This window comes from Maylandia zebra, linkage group LG6, assembly GCF_041146795.1.
Source record: "Maylandia zebra isolate NMK-2024a linkage group LG6, Mzebra_GT3a, whole genome shotgun sequence".
NCBI lineage: Eukaryota > Metazoa > Chordata > Actinopteri > Cichliformes > Cichlidae > Maylandia > Maylandia zebra.
In genome coordinates, this window is record NC_135172.1 from 25,008,216 (window position 1) to 25,028,897 (window position 20,682).

Here is a 20,682-nt window from a genome sequence, read left to right on the forward strand (position 1 = left end):
CTTAACTGATTATCCTAAATTAGCCGTGAGTGTGAATGTTAGTCAATGGTCATCTGTCTCTGTGAATGTCCTGTGATATTCTGGGGACCTGCCCAGGTCCCGCGTCCTCCTGTGTACCCCCTCCTCTCCCTCTAAAAGAGCTGGGATAGGCTCTGCACTCCCGTGACTCTGAATTTGATAAGCAGTTAGACAAAGGAATGGGCTGAAGAAGGGCTCCCTTTATTAAACTGATAGGGAATGTATTGTACTGCATTAAAATGCCAGCAGAAGGAAATCTAGTGGATTATTCGGAGCCCAGTAAGCTGTGAAACATGTCTCCAAGTAGTAAACAAAGTATAACTAAACTGCCTTGAAGTAGTTTGGGTTTATTCCTGTGGATAACCATCAAGAAGAAAGCTTGGTACACTATTTCCCTCCAGAAAGGTGAGATGTCTCCAAAACAAAAATGTATATTATCTTTGAGTTAATAACTTTTAAGTCCTGAGATGACAAAAATAAGTCAGTGGTCAGATTAACAGCAGTCTAAAAATCATTTTAACTAATACCTGAAAGGTGATTATGGTCGTCTTTGGAACAGCGAGTTAAAATCGTTTGATATGTCGACTATTTAATTTGATAAATTGGTCAGTAACAGATTTTTCTGGGTAATTTATCAACAGAACTTACAACTAATTATAAATCATCCTGGTAAAGAATTTCAGCTACTTCAACATAAATCCACCTACTGTGCAGTACTTGCAGCGGGTGGAGTACACTGCACGTTGTCATGCAAACGACACATGATGTGAATCTTTTTAGTGATACCCTGAACCACGGAGAAGCATCTGAGCTTAAGCGCAAAGAATGTGATACACAGAAAAAAGACGCACATACAAAAACAAAATAGTTTATTCAATTTCATCATTAAGATTATTATACATTTTTGCATTGAAACAAGCTTCATTTTGGTATGGTGAGTCGTGTGTGTCCATTTTGATGTGGATCTTGATTGAATATGTTCAATGCTTCCATACGCAAAGAGACACTTGGTTGCTGTTTTTTTTTTTTTTTCTTAATGAACACCTGCCTGGAATCGTTACACGATGGGATTAGGGCAACAGTTGCATTAAAAAAGGAAGACGTCCTTTAAAAAAAACAACATATGGCGACATTCCAAACTATACAAACAAGATCCGGCAGGCCAATGTCTGAGAAGAGGTCAGGCATGTGTTTGAGAAGCACTTTTTGGTTGAGCTTTGAGGCAATGTTTGAAATGGCCTTGCTGGTGATGAGCCCATATGTCTGTTGATGTGTTTGTCTGTTTTCAAGGTTCTCTGTTTGTGTGTGTGTGTGTGTGTGTGTGTGTGCTTGAGTCTGGGAAGCAAACAGATGTGTATAAGAAGCAATGAAGTGGATATGAAATGTACCTGCAGCTGTTGTATGTGTATGTGTGTGTCTGTATGCTTGTATGCATTTGTGCTCAGAAGGAGAAGTATTTGGTGAACCACTCCTGCTTCAGCCCTTCTGTCCCCCTCTGCTCCAGGTATGGCCCCCTGCACCACACAAGACGCAGACAGGTTTAGTGTTTTAATCACAACTAATTCAGAAACATGACAGGAAGAAAAACATTCGTAACATTTTATAACACGTCCCACGACTAAGGGCATAATTCCCCTGTAATTAAAACAAATCTCAAAGGATTTTATTTGAAATTAAAATGTTATTATATCCGCATACTACTACTTTAAGGTAGGTACACTAGAATAAAGTTGGTAAGAAGTCAGAGGTTTTTACAGGGATTTAAACTACAGCGTAAGCAAAAAGGTAAATAATAGAATATCCATCATGTACATCTACTTAATGAATATTGAATAAAAAAAGTAAAAAGACAAAATTAAGGCAATTTGTGCCCTGAAAAGTACAGTGTGCGATGTAAGATGGGAACACATTGTTTTTATTCCAAATTAGTTACCTCATACTTAAAATTACTTATGGAGTCCTAAATTTACATAGTAATAATGCTAATAATAATAAGTAATTACAGTATAATTACTTCCTTGTTCCTGTAAAAACTCGACTTACCCCCTTATGGTAGTGTGTCTACGTTTAAGTATTTGTATGCAAATATAATTACATTACAATTTTGAATTAAATGACATTTATTACAGGTTAATTACACCTTTAGTTGTTATGCTAAGGTGTTCAATTGCAGTCAGAAAAGAGAGAAAGGAAAGCAGCAGGACCATGACTGTTTCAGCTTATAAAGACTGACATTTACTGAATACCTTCTTTAGGACAAGACGTCACCTCACTGGTATTTACACTATATTACAGCTGTTAGACCTTTGGTACATCTGTGGTTCATGAGGAAGAGTGGGCTGTGTACCAATTGGAAGGTCTGTGGCTCAAGCTCCAGCATGTTCAGGTGTTTTTAAAGAATAAAGTGTTGCATGAGTGAAAATGATCAGCCGATAAAATGGCAGCAACTCAATGCCTTTAGGTACGTAGACATGGTCAAGACCACCTCCTGAAGTTCAAATTGAGCATCAGAATGGGGAAGAAAGGTGATTTAAGTTACTTTAAATTTGGTATGGTAGTTGGTGCTTGAAAGGCTGAAGCGTCTGATCTGCTGGGACTCTCCTTTTATTTTACAGAGAATGGTTTGAAAAAGAGACAATATCCAGTGAGCGGCAGCTCTCTGTTAGAAAATGTCTCGTTGATGACAAAGGTCAGAGGAGAAAACTACAGTAACAGGAGGCGTGCTACAGCAGCTAAGAACAAGAAACTGAGGCTACAGTTGGGGAAGGCTCATCAAAACTGGACAATAAAATATTGTACTGAACATGACTTTGAGTTCACTGAACTCAAATGGCCTCCACAGTCACCAACAGAGAACCACTTGGATGTGTTAATAGGGGCGAGTCACGTTATGGATGTGCAGCCGACAAATCTGACAGTTCTGAAGACAAGACGGGATCAAACCTGGCATTAGCAAGGTGAACCTTGGATCGTTTTATTTAATGTCGTCACTAAGAATTATTGTTGTATTTGTATGCATAAATCCTCAGTAGTCATAAACTGATTATTACATGATCACACAGCAATGAGTACACAAGGTCAGGATAACATCCCTCTTCAAAATGTCTGTCTTAATTAGACTTTTTGTGACTGCATTGTTTCATCTGTCTTGATCCACGACCTCCGTAAACCCTGTTCTGATTAATTCATGGACTCATGGACCATGAAAGGTTTGTCTGTAAATTATGATCCACATTAGAGTCACAAACCGCTGAGCTAACAAAAACACAAAGCCGACATCACAGAGTCTATGTGCTATCTTTTATATACAGTCTATGTTTGCAGCAATGGTTTGCACTGTTGCCTCATTTGCATGTTCGCCACGTGTTTGCGTGAGTTCTCTTCGGGTACTGTGACTTCCTCCCACAGTCCTAAGACATGCAGTTAGTGGGGTTAGGTTAATTGGTGATTCTAAATTGCCCATGAGTGTGAATAGTTGTTTGTCTCTCTGTGTGTTAGCCCTGTGAGAGACTGGCCATCTGTCCTGGGTGTACCCTGCCTCTCGCCCTATGGTAACTGGGATAGGCTCCAGCCCCCATGTGACACTGATTAAGGTTGGCAGTAAATGTCAAAGTAAGATCCACATGAATAGGAAGGTTGTAAAACATGATTCTGTAGCGGGATGATCGGCGTTATTTATTAATCATGATGTAGTTAATTACTTATTCAGTACTTAAAGTTGCATTTGTAGTAGTACTTGCAAGAATGAGACCAAATTTTGCCACCATGACAGACACAAAGAGTCACAAATGTGGAAACATCACCAGCCACGCTGTCATGGAAAGTGATGACTGCTGGTAGGGCAGGTTTCCATCAAGAGATCTGCAGCGGACAGCTACAGCTGGCTCATCTTGAACTAAGCGCTGAGATTAACACAGACTGACAGCTGATTAATCCCGACATCCAGTTCATGCCAGCGATCTGAGTCCTTGTTGTAACAGTTTGATTAATGTCATCACTAAGAATTATTGTTGTATTGCTCCCTCTACTTTTTATCATATTTTCATATCTTTATATAAAGTTCAAAAGGTTGTTAATACAACTTGTTGAACATGTGATATCCCTGGTAAGGATTAAGTCAAAAAGTAAAAAAATATTAAAAATAAGTTTGATTTTTGGTTTCTTATCTCACCCTGAGGAAGTCAGCTGGCTGAATCAAAACATTCATACCTGATTGAGTGGGCCTGCAGGTGTACGTGTGGGTCCAGGCAGGAGGGGGACACGTATCGGATGCCCGTCTGAGGCGAGGGGCAGACGGGGAGAGGTGCCGTCGGCGCCGGCGTCGGTGGGATGCAGGAGGTCCGGGTTCTGGCGGAGCGAGAGAGGGAGGGCGAGGAATGCTGGGTGAGGGGGAGGGACGTGTGTTTGTGTGGGAGAGAGGAGGTGGAGTAGTGGGGCGAGGTTTGAGGGTGGGAGGAGGACTGGTGGGGGAGGGTTGAGGAGGAGTGCTGATGGACGGAAGGGGAGGAGGAAGACGAGGAGGAGGAGTGGGGCACAAAGATGCTCCTGTTGTAAGTGCCGGCCGTGGAGATGCTGGTGACACGAGGAGGCGACTCGGCACGTTTCCTCTGTGGAAAAAAATAAATAAATAAAAATTGACACATAGGTTAGAGTTTAAAAAAAAAAAGGATCAGTTTTTCAGAGCGCTCAGTATAACCAGCAGAAATCTGGACCCACTGGTTGCGATTTATGACTAATGGGGCAAAATCAGTCTCTCTTTTGTTGCTCAAACAAATGATTGGTTAGTTGCACTCAGACTACAAGTGGCCTGTAAGCTAGAAAATCTCCTACTTGCAAATTGTGCATATTTACAAGCACATATCTGTTTAAAGGAGGCTTCGCTCTCACATCCAGGCCCATATATTTTATTCTTGGACAGCTTTGCATGACTGACAGTTCAAAACAGTGCTTATATTTAGCTTTTACTGGGTGTTGGTGCAGAGCCTTGGTTCATCTTCTGTCTGAAACAAGCTGTTGAAGCTCCTCTCTCTTTAAGGTCAGCCAACTTTCTTCTGATTGGCTGCTACTCAAAAGCAAAAGATCCAAACAGCAGGTGGCCAAGGTGTCTGTGCTCACAGCCAGAGCTGCCTCGCAGATCCAAGAGGAGAAAAAAGCAAAACTGAGAATTTAGAGCAGTCTGAAGCTTGAGCTTCTGGCTTGAATTTGGCTGTTTAGACAACCAACCTATATTTAAAAAAATGTACAATGTTGTGTAAATGTCGTGAGTGGCCCTTCATTTCTTTATTTTTTGCAAGAAAAATGGGAAATAGGTGCATTGATTTATAGAAACGCGCAAACAAGAATAGAGATAACAGAGGTTGCAGAAGTCTAATAAGCTTGAAAGTCAATATTTGGTTTGACCACCTTTATTCTTCAACACAGCTGAACTCTATTAGACAAGCGTTCTTGTTATTCCTTTAAGTGGTCCTCAAGAATAGTTTAGGACATTCAAAGCTCTTCTTTGGATGTTGGCTGCCTTTTCCTTCATTCTCTGTCATGATGAAAAATGAAACTGTTGCCAGTCTGATTCTTTCCAGATGGTGGATCAAAATCTCACTGCACTTTTTTGCATTCATAATCAATTTTGACAAGCTCTCCAAAACCACCGGCCAACTATGACAGACCCTCCATCATGTTTTCTAGATGTCTGTAGAGACTCACTGTTGTGCCTCTCTCCTGACCTCATGCATACATACTGACAAAAGTTTGAAGCAAAATGTTTAAATTTGGAGTAATTATTTGATGAGATATGTTGCCACAGATTTTCAGTCCATTTCTTGTTTCATTTGGCATAACTCAGCCTTTTCAACCTATTTCCCTTCCTTAAGAATGGCTTCTTGACAGCCACCCTTCAACTGGGACCACTTGTGATGAGGATTCAGTGAAACATAGACGGATCTACTGAAGGGCCAGGAGCATCTTTCAGGTGCCGTATCAAGTCTTTGCTGTATTTTTTTTCCTATTTCTTAAAGATATAACTTTCAGATAATGTTCGTCTGCTGTAGATGGGTTTACTGAGATATAGGCTTTTGGCTTACTGTGGTATCTTTGGTAGTTTTCATAGACTCAAATAAAGAACTTGAATAAATGTTTTTGCAAAAGTCTCCTAAATTTAAAACGAGTTCTTTGTGTAGTCAGGACACTGGTTCATCCAATGCCATTTGAACAAACAACAAACAAAGAAAAACAAACATCCATCTGAGCATGAAAACTCGGGTACATTGGACTGAAAAATGAAAATGAAAAAAAGCTGCAAATGTTCAAAGAAAGACTAAGAGACCTTCAGAAAACCTGGAGAACTACTACGCAAGACCACTCTTAAAATTAGTTTATGTTAGTGTTATGTTGGTAAGTTTATGTTGCAAAGCAAGTGCCCACTAGTCAATTTAGTGAAATGAGTGAAATTAGTAAAGCCACACGTGTTCAGTTATTATGAAGGCCACCATAGTTCATTTTCAGCCACATATTCTGTCCTGTAAATACTACACATGTATTAAATCATACTCTGAAAATAGTCCCCAGCTAAATGCACATTTTATCTTTAAGTAGTAAGTTTGATTAAATCGGCAGTTAAGGAAAATGTTTTATGTCCTTTATGATTTATATTAAAACGAAACAGCAGAGTCTGAAGTGTTCAGTGTTTAGGCGTTACAGGAGAAGAAGACACATCCCGAAATAAGTGTAGTTTTACTGAAACTTCTCAGTAACAAATGCATGGACATAAATACAAAAGTTGGTGGCCCGCAGCCATCATAGGAGCCTGTCGACAGGCTGCAGGTGATGATGCGTGTCAGCATTTTTAAATGTACCACGCCAGATGGTCGGTAAGCACAAATCCACGACTGACACCAAACAAGTGCAAGTGAAGGCACACAGAATCCTGCACTTTACAGCAGCCTCGATTTATTAGTCACACTCCTGAGAAGCTTTGATTAAAGACGCGAACGCCTCAAAATCGATTTCATCATGTTTGCACGTCAGCTGATAACAGGTCAAACTAAAAAAAAAAAAAAAAAGAGCTGCATAATATAAGTTCCCACATCTTTCACACATCTGCGTCTTTAGTTGCCAAATGCAATGTTAGTAAAAGCCGAGTGATGATGGAGTTATTGCAGGGAGGGCAGGCACACTGGTGACGTGGTGAGTGGGCGAACTTCTGCGTTTCACTGTTTCGTGCCCCAGAAACCGAAGCCGGCTTCGGCCCAGCGAGCCCTTCTGGTTGGATGGAGGCTCACTCTCACGCGCGTGAGCCGAACACACAAACTCACCATCGTGGTTGGCGTGATGCTCCCGGGGCGGGACTTGCTGTCACGGAGCCCGAGGCTACTGTTGTCCCCGGCAACAGGAGGGTAGAGCTGCAGCTGATGCCTCTCTTCCTGGAGGCAAGGAGGACGAGGAAGGACTTTCACTGGCCTTATTCACAATTGTTTCTGTTGTTGTTCTTGTTGTAGGGTTGGAGTTGTGTCTGGAGGGTGTAAATGTTTGCTAAGCTGCCTCACGTCACACAGATGGTAGATGCAGCACTCAGTCAGAGGACACTGAAAAATGTAGTTTTCTCCTACGCACACATGACCGCTGATGATTAATGAAGGCACTGTTCCACTGGGTTTAGTCTGAGTCATTTAAATATTTATGGTTTGGGAAAAATGCTCATTTATGCAGCCAGATTTTTAACTCCCAGTCTCAACACACTGTGTGATTTTGATTTTTAGCTTGCTACTGTTAGAGTTTGGATCAGAGCAGCTGCTATAATCAGTCTGTCTGTGTTTAAACGATTATTTTTTTGGTATATTTTTTTCTTTAGAGAGTGAGTTTTAGCAACTAAACACTTTGAAGGAAATCAAACCAGGGATGCTGCAGTCAGATGGGACCTTGGACCACCTCAGTCTCCAGAGGAAAACAAAGCAACTGCTAAGAAATCAATACAAGGCAACATTATGCTAAAGATACGTCAAGAGGAATCACTGCAGTGAGTCTGTGCTACACCGCGTGTTTTAATGCTGACCCATACAGTTGTGTATATCAGACAACGGGCAAGATGTAAGTTAATTTAAGTGTTCATGTAACTTTTTTAACACATCTTTTATGTTGGTTATACTTTTACTGTAGCCAGTTAATCAAGTTATCCAACACGTGGACCTTTGCTCATTTTGTTCAAGTCCTCTGCTAAAGAAAAATGGAAGGTCATGGAAGCCATGAAGTTCCTGGTGCTCGGGCCAAACCTCAGCGCAGATTCTGCAAGGGTGTCATCAGGTTTTAGTGCAGTAACTAAAGCACTACTGTAGTGCTTCCAAAATCAATGATTGATCAATGCAATGATTACCTTTTTAACCAAAAAGAAAATTATGAAAGAAAAGTAGTAATGCACATGGGCAGGTTGTAGGGCACAGGCTCATCTAAGCAAATCTTATCTTTAACCTCCAGAAAACTTGCTTATATTTTTTTCCATTGTGGTGTTCCCAAAGATGAAGAAAAGCCCATCAGCGGATCAGTAAGATAAGATAAAAGTACTGTACATCACCACCTATACATTCCACTTACAGGTGGAGCTTGGCCATGGAAGCCCATATCAAGAAGCTCCTGGCGCACAATGTTTGTGCCGATTTTAATGACAGAGCAAGTTTGGAGCGCTGCAGTTATTCAGTCAGCAGAGCATTGGTGGCTTTTACGCCTCGGTGGCAATGGGGCCGAAAACACAGGGGTGGTCCAATATATTTGTCCATGTAGTGTATTAATACTTAGCTATATTAGCTGTATTGCTTTGGGGGGAAAAGGTTTACACACATACTTCTTTTAGCTGCATCTGTCTCTCATCTAAAGAGACAATACAAACATTTAAAGATTCATTTTGTTAGCAAATCCATTAAAAAGCCTCAACTAGCCAACTTTGACAGGCCAGCTGTGGCAGTCAGCACTATTTTTAAAAAAAGGCCACAATTATAAAGTCTTATTGTTTAAAAGACTGACTCATTTCCTAAAACTAATGGGCACTGTAGTTTTCAGCAATCATTATTCAAACAGGAGTAAATAGGGTAATTAATGAGGACTATTTTCAGCCGAGTATTTATACATATTTGCTGTGTGTGTGTGTGTGTGTGTGTGTGTGTGTGTGTGTGTGTGTGTGTGTGTGTCTGCAAGTGCAACAATGGAGTTCTATGGCACAGATGATGAATAAATAATAAACATCAGACTCTTTTACTTTTTTCCTTTTGCGAGTCACACTGTGTCTCTGTTAGTTTTACTTCCTGTCTCTGTCTGTGATTTTCTTCTTCACTCTTATTGGTTTTACATGTGCTTAATCAGTCATTTAGTTCTCCGTTTCGCAGTCCTCGCCTTCTCCCGGTTGTATTTCAGTCTGTCTATTTCCAGCCCGTGTTTCTCGGCTGTGATCCTGACAGGTTACCATTTCCTGTTTGTGCTCGGTTTAGTTTCTGCTCTCTTTGTAGTATTTTTGGATTCTTTTGAAAACCAGTAGAGCTTTAGTCTTCTGTCTTGGATTTATTTTTTATTATTTTTTGTAGCATCTTTTTGTTATTTGGTTCCTTTTGCCCCTTTTTTTCTCCTTTATTTAAACTACTGTTGTGATGTTTCGTGAGTTTGTCGACTTCTACTTCTCCTGAAACTTTTCATATTATTTTATTTCTAACACAAATTGGCCCATTGGCATGGCAAGAGCAACGGAAAGTTGTGTGTAGTTTTTTACAAACCAGTAAATAAATTAGATGTATGTTGTTAAGCATTATGGGTGAAATGGTTGTAATTTTCCAACACTAACTATCACATTTAGGTTAGAAGGACAAACCCCAAAATTGCGCAAAAAATGTTTTTTATATTCTCTGAGGTCTCTCATACAGGAAAGAAAATTCTTTTTACTATAAAAGCGGTTAAATTACTAAATATTGTAGTAAATGAAAATAAAAAGGTACAAAATAAAGCAGAGTTTTACTTATGTGATTTCATAATGAAAGCTCTGATTCTAGGTGTGACACTGCACAGCGTGTTCCTCTACATGTCTGAAAAAACTGAATGTCTTTGATCATCCCAAATCGGATATTTTCAGATGTATGCAAACTCATTCCCATTCTTTTGCAACAAACCACCAAAACTGATCACAGATACTTCATTTTTTTGTCTGATGTCACCTGTTTTTTCTGGCACCATTTGGGTTTAGGGTGGCAACCTTAGAATTGTGAAATAATCGGTATATATTGGTTCAGTTTGTGCTCTTGCTGCTGATACAAAGACTTTTTCTGTTGAATTGAAAGCAAAACAAACCACCGACCCAGCTAACCCTGCTGAGAGATGTAACTAACCACTTACAGCTGGAAAAGGGAAAATTGGGACTTATTCTTTGGGATATCACAACCCTTTATTGACAACTTTAACAAATCCAAGGCATGAAAAATCTGTCTGTATTATGTTCTTTAACATCCTTTTTCTCCTACTGTTGTTGTTGTTTGATCTTCTGTAATATCTATGCTCATATCGTCAATAAAGAAAGTTCAAAAACCAAAAAACCTAAACTAAATCTGACTGTCTCGATGCAATTAGGGAATACAGCCCTAAAGACAGGCACGATGGGCGGAAATTTTAGATTTGAAGTTTTTTGATGAATGGATTCATATACTTTTTAACAGTTCTTGTCAGGGTTAGTTGGAACAGTCAGACTGTGCTGAAATCAACAACATATCTTGTGGGACTGTATCAGGTATACTCACTGTTTTACATTAAAAAGTGTCTGATGTTGTCCAAGTAAAATCTATCTATAAGTATTTTTGCAGTGAAGCATGCCTAACATATCCAGAGTACAGGGATGCACTGCTGCAGAAGCCCTGATGCTAACCATAGAAAACTATACTTATAATATCTGCCACAGATAAATATAAGTAGATAAAAAACAAGTTGAACTATTCAAAAAAAAAGTGCTTCTGTTTAAATAACAGGATCATAAACCACCCCACTCGGTCATTTTTGGATCTTTGAGGGTTAAAAAAGTCATAGGTTTTGCGTTAATGTGATGGTTTTTGTGTGTGCTCTCACCACTAATCGTTTGATGAGCTGGTCTCTCTCCGTCAGCCTCTCCTGGAGTCTCCCCAGCTGCAGGTCGTCACATCGAGGCTCCCTCCGCCTGCAGCGTTCCTCCCGCTCTCGCAGCCTGCAGTTAAATCATATACAGAAACACACACCTTTCTCACATACCTGCACACCTTTTCACCCCCATACATGCACACACACACCCCCGACCCCTCCAGCCCTCCGGGTGTCTTATCTCCTCGGGTCTCTCCTCTACTCACTCATTCTCCAAGGCCACGATTCGCGCCTGCAGGTGACTCTGCGCGTTGCTGTATTCAGACACCAAACTCTGCATCTCCCGCTTGTGCTCCCTCCTGATCTCCTCCACCTCCTCTCGCCTCTTCTCCTCCTCCCGCTCCTTTCTCTTTTCCTCGTCCAGCTCCTCCTCTTTGATGTCGTCCTCTTTTCTCTCGTCCCAGTGCTTCTGCGACTCCTCGAGTTTCTCCATTTCCACTCTCAGCTTCTCCACCTCCTCCTTCAGACGTTGTGCTTCTTCCTCCAGCTGGGCGTCCCTGTTCTTCCTTATTTCTGCGCGTTCCTCTTCTTTCTCTTCGGCCTCTGAATTCTTTTGCACTGAGCTAAGAAGGACACAGCAGAGGAAAAAAGTGGAAACAATGGCGCATGTGGCATCTTTAATACAAAATAAGAGGTGTTTGCTGGTTGCTAAAAATCTACACAAAAAGAAGACGTACACGATACCTCTGCACTATTTTGCCATATACTACAGTACATTTTCAGTAATGTTGTCTACCAGCCAAATAACTGCATAACTATAGTCTAATATAATCCATTTGCATCAGCTAACTAAACTTTGAATGATGTGCTGTAAAGACAGATGTGTCTCCAGTAACAGATGTTGCTTAGATAGTTTTGCCAAGCTTAGCTTCACAACTGATATCTGGAGCTATGAAGTGTGTCCAGACAAATGTATTATTCACAGCTTAGCTGTTGAAGCGAGGGAAAAGACAGCATCAGATTGGTATCAGTGGATACTCATGGTTGTGATGTCAGTGTCAAAGTATTTACCCGAGAGGTGAGGGTGCATACAATGTGCCCTGAACACCAAATTCTCAGGTTTATCCAGACCAAAGGTGTCAATTTTTCTTTTCTGTCTATATCAGAGGGACAGTATGGAGACACAGTAAAAGAGACAAAGCTGAGATGGTTTGTGCAGAGGAGGGATAGAGAATATTTTGGACAAAGGATGCTGAAGACGGAGCTGTCAACAGGAGGAAGAGCTCAGATAAGATTTGTGGATGAGTGAAGGGTCAGTGTCACAGACGAGGATGCTAGGGATACAGTGAGATGGAGACAGATGATCAACCGCGGCAACCCCAAAAGGGATCAGCCGAAAGGAGGAGAAGAATAAGAAGAGGACTGAAGTAAAAGGATATCCACACAGGAAGTTACCAGCGACAATCCGAGACCACAGAAAGTCTGTGACGTTCAGCAACTGCAGGAATAATGAACGAAATAACTGGTGATGCAAACTGGGTGGGTCCTGAGTTAAACCTTTCTCAAAATCTTTGATTAACGTATGACAGAGTAGTAGATACATTAGAGAGTTACGTAGGCAACCAAGCACCAGCTACAAAGCGATGTGTGAAGAGTGAAACGTTTCCTGTGTGGACAACCCTTAAGATATGTACTGGTCAGAGTCTGAAAGAGGGACTTCTCTTTTTTTAATAACTGTAACGTTCTGTTTGTTAAACTACAGGACAAAGTCTGAGTGATGAGCTGCCGGTTCATTTCTCAAATTTATGTCTTAGAAAGTGGTTAAGCCGACGGAGCAGGGCTGACAGATTTCTTTAATAATGTGGAAAAACTCAGAGGTGCTGTTTAAATTGCACTCATTTTTCTTGAGACATCCCAGGCTTTTCATCATCACTTTCATAAAAGGATGGCTCATTAAATGTGAATGTATTTAAAATGCATTTACACTAAAGGAAAGGGGAAAAGATTTGGAGGTCTTCCTTGGGCAACATTTTTTTAATGGACCAGCCCGCTTAAGATTATACCAGCTGTATGCGGCCAACAAACTAAAATGGGTTTGACACCGCTCTTCTAGATCATGTGCTGGATGTCATGGCAGATGGCTGCCCCTCCCTGAGCCTGACTCTGGTTCTGCTGGAGATTTCTTCCTGTTAAAGGGGAGTTTTTCTTTCCCACTGTCGCCAAGTGCTTGCTCACAGGTTGTCGTCTAATTTGGGGTTTTTCTCTGTTTTACTGTAGGGGCCTTCCTGCTTTTCACCCCTCAACTTCATTGTGGTGAATGGTAAAGTGAGGCCTTGCGAAACAAACACTGAAACATTCGAGGCAACGCTGTCTGAACTGTATCGAAGTTTGGAAGCAATCACCTCTTTCCACACCAACAGCTACATCCTAGTTTTTTCTATCATATATTGTGAAAGAATGTCACAGGAAAGCTACATATTACACCAGACTCTCAATAATTATGATAAATAATTATGATCACCATGTGCTTTGGAGAAATCCGCAAACAAGCGAAAAAAAATTAAAAACTGGGATCATTGACGATAGCGAGCTGTGTCGCTAATGAAGTGTTTCAGCAAATATTAATGTAACCCTGTTGTTTTGACACACGTGAGGCTGCTTCAGCTGCTTATTAAATCAGCGTGGTGCATGAAAAAACATGTTATAAGATAAAAGTCTGCTGTGCTTCTTGTGGTAGCCACACAGGAGATACTTGTGGGAGATGTTTCGTCCACAGTGGAATGAAGTGTTAAACAATGTAGCTCACGATGCTTACAGAAGATGAATATTATTGTTACACTATCACATGACTAATGTTATTATTTAACTCTTTTGTTACTATTTATAGTAACAAATATTTTTTACTTTTTCCAAGTCCAAATGCAGCACCAAGACCTTTTGGGTCTCAATTTGCTGTGGTCATGTGACTTGAGTGTTTAGAAACATTTGTAAGACTGGTGGGTTTTTGGGTTTTTTGGGGGATTTTGACTTTATTCTGTCTCCTTCGTCCTCTTCCTCTGCAGCTGTCACAGGTTTGGGTTCGGGTGTGGGACTTCATTTCCAACATCCTGGTCTGTGTTCAGAGCTCCAAGGAAAAGTTTAGCAAACTTCCTCCAAACTTGGATGAGATGACGGGTAAACGCGAAGCTCCAGGGAGGAGCTTTGGCTGGCTTAACATAGAGACTGTGAGAAGCTGGGAACAGCTAGTGCAGTTAAAAATATACAAGCTCACCAGTTTGTTCGCTCTTGGTGTTATCTTCCTCCCCTGTCTCTGTCATCATGTTTGGTTTTAGTCTTCATGTCTTTTAGTTGTTTTCTCTTTTACTTTGAACATTAGTTTGCTCAAGCAATTTGTTGCAGTTTTGCTTCATTTTTCATGTTTTCCTTTCTTTTTTGCCCTCCTTTGTTACTGTCTGCCCGCCCTCATTAGCTCCGTGTCTGGATCGAACCGCAGTCTCATCCTCAGTCAGCTCTCTGTGTGTGGGTTTGTGTGTCTTGTCTGTTGTGTTTTGGTATCCGTTCACCTTCAGTTCCTACCTGCTTGTTAACACAGTAATCAGCTTTTTAAAATAAAGTTTGTTTGATTTTTGTTCCATTTGCTCAGTTTTTTATGAACTCGTTTTAAGTCTAGAGGTGATAGATCTTTTAGAGCGGTGGCCCCCAGGTTGTGGAATGCTCTCCCTCCATCATTACGTTGCCTTGATTGTATTTATTCTTTTAAAAAGCAGCTTAAGACTCTTTTATTTAGATTGGCTTTTAATTAGATTTGTGCTGTGTGTTTTATTATTAATGTATTTTATGTATTTCTGTTTTATATTACTGTGAAGCACTTTGTGGTTTTTATCCTGTGAAAAGTGTTATATAAATAAATTGATTTGATGTTGATTTGATTTAATCTGCATTTGGGTCCATGTCTGATTCTGGCACAATTAACACATTCGATTTACTTTAGCTGCCATGTTTTTGCTTGGTTCGCTAAGCTAAGTCATTCATGATTTCTTATTTTACGTTGCTACTTCCAGTGTGCCATTCACTGCAAATTCATTTAGTTGTCACTTTGGTCCCAGTTGCAAAACAATTCCATCAAACTATTTAACCTGACAAGAAATTAGGTGGAAAGTATTTTTGTGAATGCCAAACATTCATAGTTTCTCTGTAAAATCGATGGCTTTCGCCTTGACTGATGGACTCAGTGTTACCGTCCCTACCTTTCCTTTAACTGCTTCTTCAGTGCTGCGTTTTCTCTCTGCAGCTCCAGCATGGCGCAGCGACTCTCGTCCAGCTGCCGCTCAAACACCTGATACTGGTTCTGCTGCTTCAAATCCTTCACACACACACACACACACACACGAATAAAGTAGTAGACAACAGAAGTTGACTTGCTGGAGTTACAGGCAATGAATCACAGGTATTGAGGCCAAGAGGTGTGTGTTTGTGCGCACACGGTGTGGGTGATTTACCTGTTGCAGAGCCATCATTTGTGTGTGCGCCTGTAGTTGAGCCTGTAGGTCTTCTATCTGCTGCATGTGTCTCTGGGTCATCTGTCTGCTCCACTCCGTGTGCTGCTGGGTCAGCTCTGCTCGCTGCTTATCTGCACACACACACACACACACACACACACACACACACACACACACACACACAAAACCACATACCGAAAACAAAATCAATGGGTCCCACTGTTACAGGTACCCTTCTGCTGTTGCCATGGTGAAGTGTATCCATGGCAATGGCAACTTCACTGTTGAATTTATAATCTCAATGCAATGTGTATATCATTGTGCATGTGTGTGTGTGTGTGTGCTTGCTTATTTTGCTCATGTAGCTGTGTACATGCTATCCAGAGTGTGTTAATGCCTGCATGTGCTTATGCTAATGCTAATGGGGGTGTGTGTGTGTGTGTGTGTGTGTGTGTGTGTGTGTGTGTGTGTGTGTGTGTTACCCAGCTCCAGGTGGTGCATTGTCTGAAGTCTGTTCCTCTCAGACAGCAGCTCTTCTTTTGCCCGTCTCTCTAACGCCTGCAGCGCCATGGCATGACTGTGTCTCTCTTCGGCTAGCGACTGCGTTTGGGGCTCCTCCAACAAATGAACACATTTTTTTTTTAGAACCACAGCAGCAATTCTTCTTAAGCTCACAAAAACCCATTGTTGCAGTAAACGCGCACACACACACTCACAGACCAACATAATGTTGCCTATTCACTGCGGCACTTTCATCAAAGCTGCTAAATTATTCATCACAGAGAAAATCTATGAACGGGCGCGCGTAGGATTTTTAAAAATGACTGTGCATCATGTGCGTACCTGCAGCAGCTCCCTCAGTTTCTTGTTTATCTCCTTTGTGTCTTGGACCTCCTTCCTCAGCTTGTCAATTTCAGGATTCACGTGGCAATCATCTCCCTGGCCTGCCTTCTTTTTCTCTGCCTGCATTGGTGACAAATTGGGAGCAAAGGATTTTTAAGGCTCTCCATGCTGTCAAAGTAATCCTGAGATAATGGGTCTGCAGCAAGAATTAAATGGAGATGCCACTTTTGTTTTAGGATGTGCATACTCAAACAGAATAAATAAGCAGGCTTATGGAACAAATTAGAAGAGCCCTCCAACAATTTAGCATCGCATGCCCAAAAAGTTGAACGGATTACATGAAACATCCCGACTTTAACTTTCTAGAGCACATCCAGAGCTGTTGTTTCCTACACTTAAAATACAATAAGAGAGACTCTTTTTGCCTCGTAAACACCCACATCTTTTAAAGTCCTCATTCAAGTTTGAAATGCAGGATTTCTGCCATACAGAAAGCTACAAGACAAAGCAAAGGCGTGATGGACACAAAGTCAGGGTCGTGTTCTCAGACTTGGCAAAGATTAGAGTTTACACAACTGTTTTTAGAGGCTACAAAGCACTTAACACAGCTAATAAACTGACCTGGATATGTATCAGGTAAATTTGTATTATGTAAATTTAAAATTTAGCATGTGTGTGACTTTTTACCCAGGCCATCTAACCTCTTCTGGAAGCCAACAACTCCGACATACCCCTTGTGCCAAGGGAAGAGAAGCATGGCCTAAGCTTGGCAAAGGGCTGCTGTCCCTGATGCATCCATCTGAGTGAGTGTGTGTGTGATGGTTAAAAAGCGCTTTAAGGCACAGAAGAATAATGTGGCCTGAAGTAAAAATTGCTTTGAGCGCTCCGTTAGAGTAAATAAATACCATGGCAGAGCGTGTACAAACCATCGCTTGGATTATGTGTCACATTGATTAAAGCAGGAAAATCTACAAATGCCTCCTAGGAACAGCACGTTAGTGGGAGATAAAAATGGGCTTGGGAAACCGAGTCAAATTTCCTAAAAACATTGCAGAGACCACTCTGGAACCTGGAAGGACTGGATGGGCCAGTGATAGGAAAAAGGGGGAAATACAAACTGGTGAAGAAGCAAGTGTTCAAATTGGGAGATTAATGTGAATTGCTTTGCAAAGCCTACAGCTTCTGGGTTATCACGTAAAAAGAAAAGCCATCAACAGAGTGTGAGCAGCAGTGAAGAAATCCTCAAATGACTTCAGATCACTACAGACAAGCCAGAACCAATATAGGACTAATATCTCATGGATACAGGCTCAGAGAACAGGATGTAAAACAAGGGTCCCCAATCCCAGTCCCAGTTTAGATGTGTCCTTGATCCATCACAGCTGATTTAAATGGATAAATTACCTTCTCAACGTGTCTTGAAGTTCTCCAGAGGCCTGGTAATGAACTAATCATGTGATTCAGGTGTGTTGACCAAGGGTGAGATCTAAAACCTGCAGGGACACCGGCCCTCGTGGACTGGGATTGGGGACCCCTGATGTAAAAGACCCAAAACAACCGATGACCCTGCTGAGTATGCAAGTGATGCTTTTCTCCATCATTTAGGATGGAAAGCTGAATATTTTTTTGGGTCATTGGTCTGTCAAAACAGGATGATGACATCATCTTTGCCTCAGGAGGGGAAAAAAATATTCAACTCAACTATGAACATTGCAGCAGTTCCATTAAGAGTTAGTCTAGGGCTGTCAAACCGATTTAACTCATGCACAACATTCAGCCCAATTTGATCCCAAGAGGGCTCGACCACTAAAATCATTACATAATAATAACCTAAAAGAAAAGTCATGAAAATTACACTGTCCATATTTACAAAACAGAGATTTACAAAGGGGAAAATATGTATGTATGTTTCAACAACATGTCTCCCTTTGTCTCAGTTTGCTGTCGTTACAAAGACACCAATTCATCATCAATTGAACAAACGCGTCAGCACGCCTCTTCAGCCAAGCTGATGTGGCAGGTCGTGGGTTTTCAGCAAGAGCTGCAAAGCTGACAATGATTCAGACCTCTGGCTCAGATGAAAAGAACAGTTTGGACAGCCACTCCCATGATCCCCAGCTTCCATAACGGCACTTCCAGCGGCCGAAATCCCACCATATTTATTTTAACGCTGGATCCCAGCGCTGCTCTGAGAACATGAGTCACGCAGCTCTTTTGCAGTGAATGAACCTTAATTGCACGTCTCTGTTTTTAAATAAATATGCCTGATTCAAGATATCAGCTATGCTGCCAACCCGCCTGATTATTTTTCATCTGTTCAGGCAAAATTTGAATAATGAAGCCAAAGCAGAATGGCAAAACAGCCTGATTACGTTTCTAAAGAGACAATCAGGGCCAAGCATCACAAATGGGTTTCTATAATTCGATTTGCAGAGGGCTCACCTGCGACTCTAGCTCGGTGAGCTGACCCTGCAGCTCAGAGATCTGAGCCTGCAGCTCCTCCTCCCGGCTCTGCCATCTCTGTTCGCTCTCGGCGACGGCGGCGTTCATCTCTATCCTGAACTCTGCTCTGAGACGATCCTCGCACTCCGCCCTGGAGGCATGCATCAGAACAAAGAGTGAGACACAGCTAACCTACATGCAAAATGACTTGTTAAAATGTCTTCTGGTTATATGCCATCTAACATTGCAAAGCAGTTCCTATTTATTTTTTGCAGCAAACATGCAGAGGAGCATCCAATTCCATAAAGCACATAAATATAAAATCTGAGTTTTATATTAATGCATTGCCATATTAAGATAATAAGATAACCTGTTATACCGTCAGCTGACAGGTCGGTTTTTAATGGGTGTGTTTGAATGAGGGGGAAAAAAAGGACATGTATTGAAGGGGGAACTGCGTGTAAACTGATAGTTTCGAGTGATCAAACACATTTTAAAATAAATGCAGAGGGCTGGTTTTTGTTTGCGCATATGCTCTAATTGCTGTCGGCACATGGTGAAAAACAGGCTAATAAAATACATCTGTCGGGGAGGGCAGACTAATTGGTGATATTGATTTAATTTTCATTAATGTGCCGACACCGTTTACCAGCTCACACAGAATTTTTTCTGCTGCTACATCTAATTCCTTGGCGTGCGTTAGCTCTGTTACAACACGGTCCAAGTCAATAAAGTTTATTCAAACTTGAAACGAGCTTCAATTCGAGTGATTTCCTTCCTGACTCTGATGTTTCCCAAAGATCATTTAGGTGAGCGGGGGGGCTGATTACAAGCAGACTTTGTAATGGAAGCCTGAGCAGCTTTGGAAGGTCTGTGTTTGATCTGCTACCTGATCCGGTCCTCTGTGTGCTTCTGGTTTTGCTCTAGAAGACTCCTCTCCGTGTTCATCCGGCTCTGCTCCAGGACTTTTTCCTCCAGCCGATGCCTGTCAGCTTTCAGGGATGCGATCTCTCTCTGGTGCCTGTCCCGCTGCCTCTCGGCCTCGTCCTGAATGCGAGCCAGTCGACTCCGAGCCTGATGGAGCTCTTCCTCCAGACGGGAGCACTGCGGTCCACCCGAGGATGGAGCATCGGGGGTCGCCTTGTCTTTCTTGTCTTTATGGTGGATCAGTGACTCCAACCTACAGATCTGAGATCACAGGAACATATCTCTTTCTCTTCACATGTCACAGGAACTACAGCTGATGTTTTACTCTCAGTTAGCGTAACCTGACTTCTAACCTCACTGGTGGCATCTTTCAGTTTCGTCCTCAGCTCCTCTCTTTCCTTCTCCATCCTGCTGCGTAGCTCCTCAGCAGCTCTCCTCTCCTCTTCCAAACGCACGCACACCTTCATAAAAACATTCATCCTCATCAAAACTATTATTACATTAGCAAAGAATCTCCTTTTTAACACTCGACCCTACCCTTCTGTCATCTTCTTACAAGTGAGCCTAATTAATAATTAGTAATAATGAAGTGAACATGATAAGAGGGCTCAAAGGGCAGGCAATTATATGATAAAATCTTTAAATTTCTACATTTACTGGGAGCAAAAAACGTCTATTAAATTTCTCTTTTGGTTCAATCTGGGGGCGAGAACTCTCCCTAGGGGGGTCACAAGAGAATTAACTGGATCAAAGGAAAGCATTTTTGCTACACAAACATAATCGTTCACAGATTTTTTCCCACAATCCCTTTCTTTCAAATTACTCTGAAGATATTCAGGTTAAAAAAAGAGGAAACTTTTGTTCAACATCGTCAGTTGCTGACAAG

General features: G+C 41.4%; 1 protein-coding gene across 4 annotated transcripts in view; it reads right to left on the reverse strand.

Moving 5' to 3' along the window:
• Nucleotides 1-866: 866 nt before the first annotated feature.
• The window catches only part of fam184b (family with sequence similarity 184 member B), a 31,836-nt gene continuing 12,020 nt past the window's right edge, over nucleotides 867-20,682 (reverse strand). For 2 of the 4 annotated variants that reach the window (XM_076884922.1, XM_004564331.5), the window contains exons 7-18: nucleotides 20,150-20,257; nucleotides 19,759-20,057; nucleotides 18,870-19,020; nucleotides 16,428-16,547; nucleotides 16,067-16,199; nucleotides 15,585-15,715; nucleotides 15,333-15,448; nucleotides 11,352-11,708; nucleotides 11,098-11,212; nucleotides 7,326-7,433; nucleotides 4,228-4,625; nucleotides 867-1,532 (exon numbers count right to left, since the gene is read on the reverse strand). In XM_076884922.1, the coding sequence (XP_076741037.1) occupies nucleotides 1,460-1,532; nucleotides 4,228-4,625; nucleotides 7,326-7,433; nucleotides 11,098-11,212; nucleotides 11,352-11,708; nucleotides 15,333-15,448; nucleotides 15,585-15,715; nucleotides 16,067-16,199; nucleotides 16,428-16,547; nucleotides 18,870-19,020; nucleotides 19,759-20,057; nucleotides 20,150-20,257 (2,109 nt within the window). In that variant the 3' untranslated portion in view covers nucleotides 867-1,459. The remainder of the gene's footprint in view (nucleotides 1,533-4,227; nucleotides 4,626-7,325; nucleotides 7,434-11,097; nucleotides 11,213-11,351; nucleotides 11,709-15,332; nucleotides 15,449-15,584; nucleotides 15,716-16,066; nucleotides 16,200-16,427; nucleotides 16,548-18,869; nucleotides 19,021-19,758; nucleotides 20,058-20,149; nucleotides 20,258-20,682) is intronic. The other 2 variants (XM_076884923.1, XM_076884924.1) reach the window with 2 other exon arrangements.